General features: G+C 39.9%; 1 protein-coding gene across 1 annotated transcript in view; it reads left to right on the top strand.

The window, feature by feature from the left end:
- Positions 1 to 12,500, top strand: part of LOC128694494 (uncharacterized) — a 59,805-nt gene that overhangs the window by 46,093 nt on the left and 1,212 nt on the right. The window contains exons 8-12 of the mRNA XM_070097916.1: positions 556 to 742; positions 2,706 to 2,832; positions 3,440 to 3,550; positions 5,340 to 5,503; positions 10,669 to 12,500. The exon at positions 10,669 to 12,500 is cut by the window's right edge and continues 1,212 nt beyond it. Coding sequence (XP_069954017.1) covers positions 556 to 742; positions 2,706 to 2,832; positions 3,440 to 3,550; positions 5,340 to 5,503; positions 10,669 to 10,885 — 806 coding nt within the window. The 3' untranslated portion in view covers positions 10,886 to 12,500. The remainder of the gene's footprint in view (positions 1 to 555; positions 743 to 2,705; positions 2,833 to 3,439; positions 3,551 to 5,339; positions 5,504 to 10,668) is intronic.

Genomic DNA, 12,500 nt, shown 5'->3' with positions numbered 1-12,500 from the left:
GCAAGGTAACTTTTATGAAGGGATTCAGGGTAACCGATTATCCATACTTGAGCCTGGAGGTGAGAAGGGCAGTGCCTGCACTCTGAAGGAAGGGCAGTGCCTGCACTCTGAAGGAAGGGCAGTGCCTGCACTCTGAAGGAAGGGCAGTGCCTGCACTCTGAAGGAAGGGCAGTGCCTGCACTCTGAAGGAAGGGCAGTGCCTGCACTCTGAAGGAAGGGCAGTGCCTGCACTCTGAAGGAAGGGCAGTGCCTGCACTCTGAAGGAAGGGCAGTGCCTGCACTCTGAAGGAAGGGCAGTGCCTGCACTCTGAAGGAAGGTCATGTGACTGTGATGTCAGCGAATTTCTGGAAAGACGGGGATTAAATGAATGATGGTGAATGTGCTTTCCTCTTTGGGTCACCCTGCCTTGGCGGGAGACGGACGATTAGTTAAAAACTAAATAATAATAATAGTTAAAATAATAATAATAATAATAATAATAATAATAATAATAATAATTATAACAATAATAGTTAAAATTATAATAATAATAATAATAATCATCACTGTTGCAGGGAAGCCAGTATTAGAACACTTACTGGTGGGAGACGACACAACGATGGTGCTGAAGGTACGACAGAGTGCTGGCCTAGACACGCGCATCACCTCCTGTGTTGCCCACGATGGCTCCGGCGACCAGAGCCAGGAACTCATTGATGAACACGGCTGTGCCGTTGATGACGACATCATGCCTCCCCTCAGGTTAGTCCGCAAGCTGGTTTACTTGCTGCCAGCAGTAACAGCCTGGTTGATCGGGCCCTGATCCACCGAGAGGCCTACTGTGTAGGCGAAACGCTTCGTCAATAAAGATACCCAACTGCTGCACATCTGTCTTAAACCTCAACTGGTCAAGGACTTGGCCCACGGGGGCGTTGACCCCCGAATTACCTCCAGGTAATCTGTATAAGACAGGCTGTCAGGAAGAACGCTGTTTCGCGCGGGGAACAATGCAGTGAGACGTATTTCGTTGAACGAGACACTTGCTGTTTCGCCCTGTCCCGGCTTGTGCTTACACGTGCAGGATCAGTCAGGCAACACATGCAATACCTGTTTGGTAAAAAGACGCAAGAACAACTAATGCAACATTTTATTGTGGCAACGTTTCGCTCTCCATGAGCTTTGTCAAGCCGTTATTGCGGTAACTGGAGAGCGAAACGTTGCCACAATAAAATGTCACATTAGTTGTACTTGTGTCCTTGTACCTATCACATTGTCGGTAATTCTACCAACATTATTACACACAATAACTGTCCAGGGAAACCCTCCAGGAGTGGATGAAACATCGAAAGGAACGTTTCTCTCTCCTACAGCTAGAAAGATACTATATTTTCAGATGCTATTTCGACCAGAAAAGAATAGAACCTGCATATGTAATGTGGTTATAAATTCATGTTAATCTATTTCCATCTATTTTTCTCAAATATTTGGTAAAACAGAGATTGAATGAATGACGATGAATGTGTTTTCTTCTCTGGGTCAACCTGCCTTGGAGGGACACAACCGTCGAGTTAAAAAAAGTGTATACATATATACGGTTTAAAATATTATTATGGATGCTAGCTTGATATTTCGCGCTGTTGTGAACGTAACCAATGTTTACAAATATTGAGTCAAAAAATCTTCTTCGGACCCCCATTTCGTGATGGTTCAAACCTATAAAGCAAAAGTAATACTGATACACTGGTATGAAATTTTTTTTTGGGTTCAACAAACCGACCATATCCCACCTAGGCAGGGTGACCTGAAAAGAAAAACGAATGTTTCTCTTTTTAAATGTATATATACAAGAGAAGGGGTTACTAGTCCCTTGCTCCCTTGGAGATTTTATCCAATCTAAATTAATATATATGATATATATAATATAATATATATGAATAACAAAAAAGCCATGTTTCCCACGCCCAGACTTCCCTGATATTACCCATGGTGATAAATTAGACACATGTGCAACGTTTCGCCACACAGTGGCTTCATCGAAACGTTTCCTCAATAAAGATACCTAAGTGTTGCACATGTGTCTAATTTATCAACTTGGTTCTCTGAACCATTCCTCTACATCACCCATGGTGAGTTGTGAGGTAGTAGGTTTGACGGTCTTGTCCCGGCCCGGGTCTTTTCCAGATGGTGACCCGGCGTTGTGAGGTTGAATTCTTTCCCCGTAGGCCGTGAGTGTTGTAAAAGACGATTAAAATGCCGGGAGCAAGGGGTTGGTAACACCGTCTTCTGTATTCAGTTACTGAACATCAAAGATTATGCTCAATAATAATCCACGTGGAGACAGAAACTCAGGAGATTGATTGATCTGTAGATTTCGATCCCCTTCTGGGATCCTCTTCAGCTGAAGAGGATCCCAGAAGGGGGTCGACATATACAGATCAATTAATCTCGAGTTTGTATCTTCATGTGGGTTATTACTGAACATGGACAAGTGTTCGTTACACTTTAGCTATTCATCAGACCCACAAGGGTCATTCAGCACTGCAGAGTAGTAGTAGTAGTAGTAGTAGTGGTGGTGGTGGTGGTAGTAACAGTAGTATATTCAAAGGCAAAGGGAGGGATGGCAGTTTATCAGATTTATATTCATAGAACGGAAGGAGTAGTTCCATATCCTCTGGACTCCTTTACCGGCATCGAGGATTTTCTAACGTGCAAATCTGTCTTGCAGGATCAAGTCCAACCCACGGACGGGGGTGAAGGTGGCTTACTCCTCCTTCAAAGCCTTCAAGTTCCCAGACCGTGACAACTTGCACCTACGCTGTCTCGTGCTGGTCTGCCTCGGGTCCTGCAGCCTGGTTAGTACTCTCTTGCAGTTCTCCACTATTTACATACAGGGGCGGATCTGCTATAAAACTAATGAAGCTTAACCTTCAGGGCCCCTAATCCCGGACGGGCCGCTGAAGGCACTTTAGTCCACATTGCTTAAAAATTTTGGGCTTGTTGTATGAGAAGGGGCTGCGATGGGGCCCCCATAACAGTTCAAACTTCAGGGCCCCAAAAATATAGGTCCTAAATTGTTTATATATTTATCATATGTTTGTTTCTGTGCGCAGCGCTATATGACCCTTCTGGGTTTAGCACTTATCTAAGATTATATTAATTAATTTGTTTCTATGCGTGTTCGTGGTGCTGAATCTCTGTTTGCATGCATGTTTGTATCTGTGTACTCACTTGTTGGTGGTTGCAGGGGTCGATTCACAGCTCCTGGTTACGCGCGTGTGTGTGTGTGTGCGTCTTGTTTTCCTGTGTTTGTACTCACCTGTTTGTGGTTGCAAGGATCGATCCTCAGGTTCTCTATAATATTAAAGACTTAGTAGTGGCGATTTAATAACGCAATTTCTCCATATTAATGATACTTAAGTATGCAATGCGTGTTCCTACTAGTGTGTGTGTGTGTTGCAGCCTGTGTGTGGCAGGACGACCAACAGAATAGGCCGGCGTCTAGGAGGGACTGGCCAGGGTAGCATCCAGCCTATACTCGACTCTGAGGATACTCAACCACCACGACCTCAGGTAACTTATCCTATTACCAGACACGGAAACTACTCAACTATCACGATACCAGGTAAACTATCACATTACCAGACACTGAGGATACTCACCTTCCACTCCAGCAAGTAAACTGTCACATTGGTATACTAGACGTAACTTAAGGCTACCCACCTGTCACACTCATAATGTTAACTAGATCAGGTTACCTCAAATAAACGTATTGATTTGTATGTCTGACCACAAATCAGCAAATGACAAGAATAAGTCGCAATATATCTGGTAAGAATAAAAAGGCACAATACCGTGACTGGAACAATACCGTGACTGGAACAATACACAAATAACCCGCACATAGGAGACGGGAACTTACGATGTTATAGGCTTCTTTTTCTATGTGCGGGTTATTTGTGTACGTCTGGCAACGTCGTGGACGTGGAAAAAATAGGTAACGTTGAATTCTGTACGCATATTAACGTATATTCCTCTGGGTACAAGATAAGGCAGCCATGTTTAAGCAGACACTGGATAACAAGGACAGAGGATCGAGCCTCCAGTAATCTTTGTGATGAATATCTCACACTTGATGAAAATCCTCTTCGACATCATCGCCATCACACACACACACACACACATATGGGCGCCTAGCAAACCTCAGAACAGCATTCCGACATCTTAATAAGGAATCATTCAGGACCCTGTACACCGTGTACGTTAGGCCCATATTGGAGTATGCGGCATCAGTTTGGAACCCACACCTAGCCAAGCACGTAAAGAAACTAGAGAAAGTGCAAAGGTTTGCAACAAGACTAGTCCCAGAGCTAAGAGGTATGTCCTACGAGGAGGACAGGAGAGATAGGGGGGACATGATAACGACATACAAAATACTGAGAGGAATTGACAAGGTGGACAAAGACAGGATGTTCCAGAGATTGGACACAGTAACAAGGGGACACAGTTGGAAGTTGAAGACACAGATGAATCACAGGGATGTTAGGAAGTATTTCTTCAGCCACAGAGTAGTCAGTAAGTGGAATAGTTTGGGAAGCGATGTAGTGGAGGCAGGATCCATACATAGCTTTAAGCAGAGGTATGATAAAGCTCAAGGTTCAGAGAGAGTGACCTAGTAGCGATCAGTGAAGAGGCGGGGCCAGGAGTTCGGACTCGACCCCCGCAACCTCAACTAGGTGAGTACAACTAGGCGAGTACATACATACATACACATACACATACACATACAATACACACATACACATACACACACACACATGAACACACACACATACACACATATACACACACACATACACACATACACACACACACACATATACACACACACGTACACATATACACATACACATACACACACACACACACACACATACACACAAACACACACACACACAAACACACACACACATACACACACACACAAGCACGTGTATAAACGTACAAAAACCAACGTTGCTACGTTAATTTTTTTTTTTTAATTTGGTCGAATTTTTACATGTGTTAGTTCCTGTTAGGTCAGGTTAATTTTTATTGTAATTTAGATGCTAGCTTTTTTATTTGTAATTAAATGTTAGGATACTTTTAACTTAAAATTTGAGATTAAGGATACATTTTAACTAATTTAATGATTAAGTTAAGTTGAACAGGAATTTAGACGTTAGCTTTAAGTCATCTCACATTTAACACCAATTTAGAGAACTGCTTAAGTTAGTTAAGATAATTTAAACATAAAGTTAGAAATTAGTAACATATATAATGTTACTAAAGGAGAAATAACCAGGTAGTGGTGACCCTGCAGGGAGGTGGTCGAGGTAAGGAGCGCGCCCTGGCCAGCAGAGTGCTCGACCGTGTCGAAGTCTTCAACTCGGTCGAGGTTCGAGCTCCGGGAATTGAAACTCAGCCGGACCTGGTGAAGCAGTACAGAGTCGACCGCCAGCCAGTTGATTCCGTCGACTTCTTCAGGTGAGATTAAAAACGAATCAGAATACAGGGTGACCCAAAAGTTTGGACACTTAGGAAATATTACTAATATTCCGGGTTTTTTTTTTTATCTCCCTGCAGTTACTAGAGTTGTTGTATTGTGTTCATGTGAATCTTTCAAAGCGCGTTGAACTTTGCATCGTTAATGGTGGACATGTTGAAGACATTATCCATTAAAATTACTGCATAACTATTATAAAAATGCAATTTCGCCTGTGTCCAGACTTTTGAGTCACCCTGTATTTACAGTGTATTAATATATATATATATATATATATATATATATATATATATATATATATATATATATATATATATATATATATATATATATATATATATATATATATATATGTCGTGCCGAATATGTAAAACTCGTCAATTAGCAAGAATTTATTTAAAATTAAGTCCTTTCTAAAATTTTCTTATACGTTTAAAGATATATTTTTTCATTAATGTTAATGTAAAAATTTATAATTTTGCACCAAAAGAATCTTAGAAAACTTACCTAACCTTATTACAACAAGAGTAATTTATTTTAGCCTAACCCAACTAAATATATTTTAGATTTGTTTACAATAATTTAATACTAAACAAACACAGTGAAATATATTTTTTTCGTTAGGTTAAGAATGATTTTGGCGAAATTATTGCATACACAAATTTTCGCTTGTCCTACATGGCAAGATGAGCGTTGCTGTTTAAGCCAAGATCGCAAGTTCTGCCTATTCAGCACGACATATATATATATATATATATATATATATATATATATATATATATATATATATATATATATATATATATATATATATATATATATAAACACTGATCTCTGGCTGAAGGAGATTCGAACCTACGAACCTTGGGACAAGGTATGCAGTGCTTTACCAATTTACCCCACACTGGACAATACCTCGTAGGTTCGAGTCTCCTTCAGCCAGAGATCAGTGTTTGTGTATATTTCGCCTGCTCTCGCGAATTCCTTGTATATATATATATATATATATATATATATATATATATATATATATATATATATATATATATATATATATATATATATATATATATATATATATATATATATATATATATATATATATATATATATATATATATATATATATATATATATATATATACATACAGACATATATATATATATATTATATATATATATATATATATATATATATATATATATATACATATATATATATATATATATATATATATATATATATATATATATATATATATATATATATATATATATATATATATATATATATATATATATATATATATATATATATATATTCAACAAGTCGGCCGTCTCCCACCGAGGCAGGGTGACCCAAAAAGAAAGAATATTCCCAAAAAGAAAATACTGTCATCATTCAACACTTTCACCTCACACATAATCACTGTTTTTGCAGAGGTGCTCAGAACACAACAGTATATACGTATATACGTATATACGTATATACGTATAAAAATACACAATATAGCCCTCCAAACTGCCAATATCCCAAACCCCTCCTTTAGAGTGCAGGCATTGTACTTTCCATTTCCAGGACTCAAGTCTGGTCATATAAAACCGGTTTCCCTGAATCCCTTCACTAAATATTACCCTGCTCACACTCCAACAGCTCGTCAGGTCCCAAATACCATTCGTCTCCATTCACTCCTATCTAACACGCTCACGCACGCTTGCTGGAAGTCCAAGCCCCTCGCCCACAACACCTCCTTTACCCCCTCCCTCCAACCTTTTCGAGGACAACCCCTACCCCGCCTTCCTTACCCTACAGATTTATACGCTCTCCATGTCATTCAACTTTGACCCATTCTCTCTAAATGACCAAACCACCTCAACAACCCCTCTTCAGCCCTCTGACTAATACTTTTATTAACTCCACACCTTCTCCTAATTTCCACACTCCGAATTTTCTGCATAATATTTACACCACACATTGCCCTTAGACAGGACATCTCCACTGCCTCCAACCGCCTCCTCGCTGCAGCATTTACAACCCAAGCTTCACACCCATATAAGAGTGTTGGTACTGCTGTACTTTCAAACATTCCCTTCTTTGCCTCCATAGATAACATTTTTTGCCTCCACATATACCTCAATGCACCACTCACCTTTTTTCCTTCATCAATTCTATGATTAACCTCATCGTTCATAAATCCATCCGTCCGCTGACACGTCAACTCCAAAATATCTGAAAACATTCACTTCTTCCATACTCCTCCTTCCCAATTTGATATCCAATTATTCTTTATCTAAATCATTTGATACCCTCATCACCTTACTCTTTTCTATGTTCACTTTCAACTTTCTACCTTTACAAACACTCCCTAATTCGTCCACTAACCTCTGCAATTTTTCTGTAGAATCTCCCATAAGCACAGTATCATCAGCAAAAAGTGTATTTAATTCCCCATAATTTAATCCCACCCCTCTCCAGAACACCCCAGCATTTACTTATTTTACAACCCCATCTATAAATATATTAAACAACCATGGTGACATTACACATCCCTGTCTAAGACCTACTTTTACCGAGAAGTAGTCTCCCTCTCTTCTACACACCCTAACTTGAGCCTCACTATGCTCATAAAAACTCTTTACAGCATTTAGTAACTTACCACCTATTCCATAAACTTGCAACATCTGCCACATTGCTCCCCTATCCACTCTATCATATGCCTTTTCTAAATCCATAAATGCAATAAAAACTTCCCTACCTTTATCTAAATACTGTTCACATATATGCTTCAATGTAAACACTTGATCTACACATCCTCTACCCACTCTACAACCACCTTGCTCATCCATAATTCTACATTCTATCTTACCTCTAATTCTTTCAATAATAACCCTACCGTACACTTTTCCTGGTATACTCGGTAAACTTATTCCTCTATAATTTTTACAATCTCTTTTGTCCCCCTTTCCTTTATATAAAGGGACTATACACGCTCTCTGCCAATCCCTAGGTACCTTCCCCTCTTTCATACATTTATTAAACAAAATTACCAACCACTCCAACACTATATCCCCCCCTGCTTTTAACATTTCTGTCATGATCCCGTCAGTTCCAGCTGCTTTACCCCGTTTCATTCTACGTAATGCCTCACGCACCTCCCCCACACTCACATCCTGTTCTTCTTCACTCCTAAAAGATGGTATACCTCCCTGGCCAGTGCATGAAATTACCGCCTCCCTTTCTTCGTCGACATTTAAAAGTTCCTCAAAATATTCTCGCCATCTACCCAATACCTCCATCTCCCCATCTACTAACTCCCCTACTCTGTTTTTAACTGACAAATCCATTCGTTCCCTAGGCTTTCTTAACTTGTTTAACTCCAAATTTTTTTCTTATTTTCATTAAAATTTCTTGACAGTGCCTCTCCCACTCTATCATCTGCTCTCCTTTAGCACTCTCTCACCACTCTCTTCACCTTTCTTTTACTCTCCATATACTCTACTCTTCTTATAACACTTCTGCTTTGTAAATACATCTCATAAGCTAACTTTTTCTCTTTTATCACACCCTTTACTTCATCATTCCACCAATCACTCCTCTTTCCTCCTGCACCCACCCTCCTATAACCACAAACTTCTGTCCCATATTCTAATACTGCATTTTTAAAACTATTCCAACCCTCTTCAACCCCCCACTACTCATACTTGCACTAGCCCACCTTTCTGCCAATAATTGCTTATATCTCACCCGAACTTCCTCCTCCCTTAGTTTATACACTTTCACCTACCTCTTACTTGTTGTTGCCATTTTCCTCTCTTCCCATCTACCTCTTACTCTAACTGTAGCTACAACTAAATAATGATCCGATATATCAGTTGCCCCTCTATAAACGTGTACATCCTGGAGCCTACCTATCAACCTTTTATCCACCAATACATAATCTAACAAACTACTTTCATTACGTGCTACATCATACCTTGTATATTTATTTATCCTCTTTTTCATAAAATATGTATTACTTATTACCAAATCTCTTTCTACACATAGCTCAATTAAAGACTCCCCATTTACATTTACCCCTGGCACCCCAAATTTATCTACTACTCCCTCCACAACATTTTTGCCCAATTTAGCATTAAAATTCCCAACCACAAGTACTCTCACACTTGGTTCAAAACTCCCAACGCATTCACTCAACATTTCCCAGAATCTCTCTCTCTCCTCTATATTTCTCTCTTCTCCAGGTGCATATACGCTTACTATAACCCACTTCTCACATCCAACCTTTATTTTACTCCACATAATCCTTGAATTAATACCTTTATAGTCCCTCTTTTCCTGCCATAACTTATCCTTCAACATTATTGCTACTCCTTCTTTAGCTCTAACTCTATTTGAAACCCCTGACCTAATCCCATTTATTCCTCTCCACTGAAGCTCACCCACCCCCTTCAGCTTTGTTTCACTTAAAGCCAGGACATCCAGCTTCTCATTCATAACATCCACAATCATCTCTTTCTTATCATTCGTACAACTTCCACACACATTCAGACTTCCCACTTTGGCAGTTTTCTTCTTATTTTTTTTAGTAATTATTACAGGAAAGGGGGTTACTAGCCCATAGTTCCCGGCATTTTAGTTGATTTTTACAACACGCATGGCTTACGGAGGAAAGATTCTTATTCCACTTCCCCATGGATATAAAAGGCAAAGTAATAAGACCAAGAACTAAGATAAAATCAAAGAAAACTCAGATGAGTGTGTATAAATAAACGTGTACATGTATGTTTAGTGTGAGCTACGTGTAAGTAGAAGTCAAGACGTACCTGTAATCTTGCATATTTATGAGACAGACAAAAAACACCAGCAATCCTACCATCATGTAAAACAATTACAGGCTTTCGTTTTACACTCACTTGGCAGGACGGTAGTACCTCCCTGGGCGGTTGCTGTCTACCAACCTACTACCACAGGACGGTAGTACCTCCCTGGGTGGTTGCTGTCTACCAACCTACTACCTATATATATATATATATATATATATATATATATATATATATATATATATATATATATATATATATATATATATATATATATATATATATAATAGTATATACACATACTGACTCCTTTTAATATCCACAGCGATGACAATATGTTTTGCGTGACTCCCTACAAGATGATTCTTGCCTTCGGTGTGCTGCTGGCGGTGTTACTGCTGGCGCTGCTCTCTGCCCTCTACTCCTGCGTCAAGGCAAGAGTCACCAAGGCTCGTTTGCGACCTCCTCCACCTCCTCCTCCTCCTGCAGAAGCTCACAGACGCTCCCCCGTCGCTAGTCCATACTACAGATTTGCGCACTGAGAGATCTCGCTCTAGACAATACCTATTTTTTATTCTCGTCACGGAAAGTGCTAAAGTCTTAAGGGACACGACGTCTGGGAGAGTTAAGGTCTTCAGATTAACTCCACTTCCTTTACCCAGTATAAAGGCACACCCCCTTTACAGGACCTTGCAAACTAGACTTACTCAACAAGGTAACCTGCTGTGCCTTGTTCGACGACAGTCTCCAAATCCTTCCAAGTGCTGTAGAGGTGTTTATAAGCTAATTTTGGGTATTAACTTCGCCCCTCTTACTCGAAGTTAACTCGTAGGTATGTACTTAACCTACACGCTAAATTAACTTCTTGGAGTGATAAAAACGGGATGAAGAGTAGGATAAACCAGTGAAAATATAGGAAAATCTCTAGAGTCTAGAGGAAACCTTTAAAGACACAACAAGCTTTTGTTGGAACAACATTTCACTCCAGTTGCATGACGAAGCTTTACGCAGAGCGTAGAGTTGTCCCAATAAAAGTCTGTTCAACATTTGTCTTTTTGTCTTTTCTTCACTATTGTTGGTAGTAAGTCATTTGGATCCCTGGAGAACACTGTGTCAGCATCCGTGCTCCAGAAGATATAAAAAATATTCATTGTCAGGCCTTGTCATGGACCGGGCCGCAGGGGGCGTTGACCCCCGGAACACTCTCCAGGTAGACACCCTCCAGGTAGACACCCTCCAGGTAGACACCCTCCAGGTAGACACCCTCCAGGTAGACACCCTCCAGGTAGACACCCTCCAGGTAGACACCCTCCAGGTAGACACCCTCCAGGTAGCAGCAAGGGTAGAAGAAAGATATGGACAAGTTCATGTAGGGCTTGCCTGTTCACGCAGGTTATGATAGCTATGTGGGGGAACGTGGTTGACAATAGCCTGGCTGATCAGGTGGTCACCAGGAACGCGTGACCTCAGAGAGGTCACAGGTGCATGTGTTTATATGAAAAAAATGTTAGTAACGCATGTGCGTCTTAAGATGTTCATTGCGTCTCGTACAATCCACGATAATAATTTGTTATAAGTTATTTCTCAAGCTATACCTGTATCTATAGTATCAGCTGTATAAATTTAATTATTTTGTAGAGTTATTGGGCATTAACTTAAAGTTTACTGTAATCGCTGGGAAGCGCTCAACTCCCTGAGATCCATAGAGCTCCTGAGAAATGAGACAGGGAGAGGGAGGGGGAGGTCAGATTTGATCCCAGAATTGATTTGATCCTAGGAAGGATGGTTACTAGTCCTAGAATCAGAGGTCCTTCACCTCCACCAAGGCACACAATTACAAGGTCGACCCAAGAATTGTTTATATGTCTAAAGGGGTCATTAACACCTTGTGAAAAAGACATGTATACGAGCGAGTATTAAGACATGTAATCCTTGCATATATATCTTTTTCACAATAAGCTCTCATATAAAGCTCTTCTGTATAGAGAGATTTATTGCAAATACGACTGAAAAGGTGAATCTAAAAACTGAATAACGCGTTGAAAGACCTTCACAATATTAGCTTTAAAGCTGTGGATGCGCTTTTCCAAGCGTAGTTGCAAAAGAATAACGCTACGTGCAAGAGTTTTGCAAGAGCCAGAGATGACCAAAAGCTCC

This window comes from Cherax quadricarinatus, chromosome 60, assembly GCF_038502225.1.
Source record: "Cherax quadricarinatus isolate ZL_2023a chromosome 60, ASM3850222v1, whole genome shotgun sequence".
NCBI classification, from domain to species: domain Eukaryota; kingdom Metazoa; phylum Arthropoda; class Malacostraca; order Decapoda; family Parastacidae; genus Cherax; species Cherax quadricarinatus.
The sequence above is the reverse complement of the archived record's forward strand: the minus strand, read 5'-3'. Positions and strand labels throughout refer to the sequence as shown.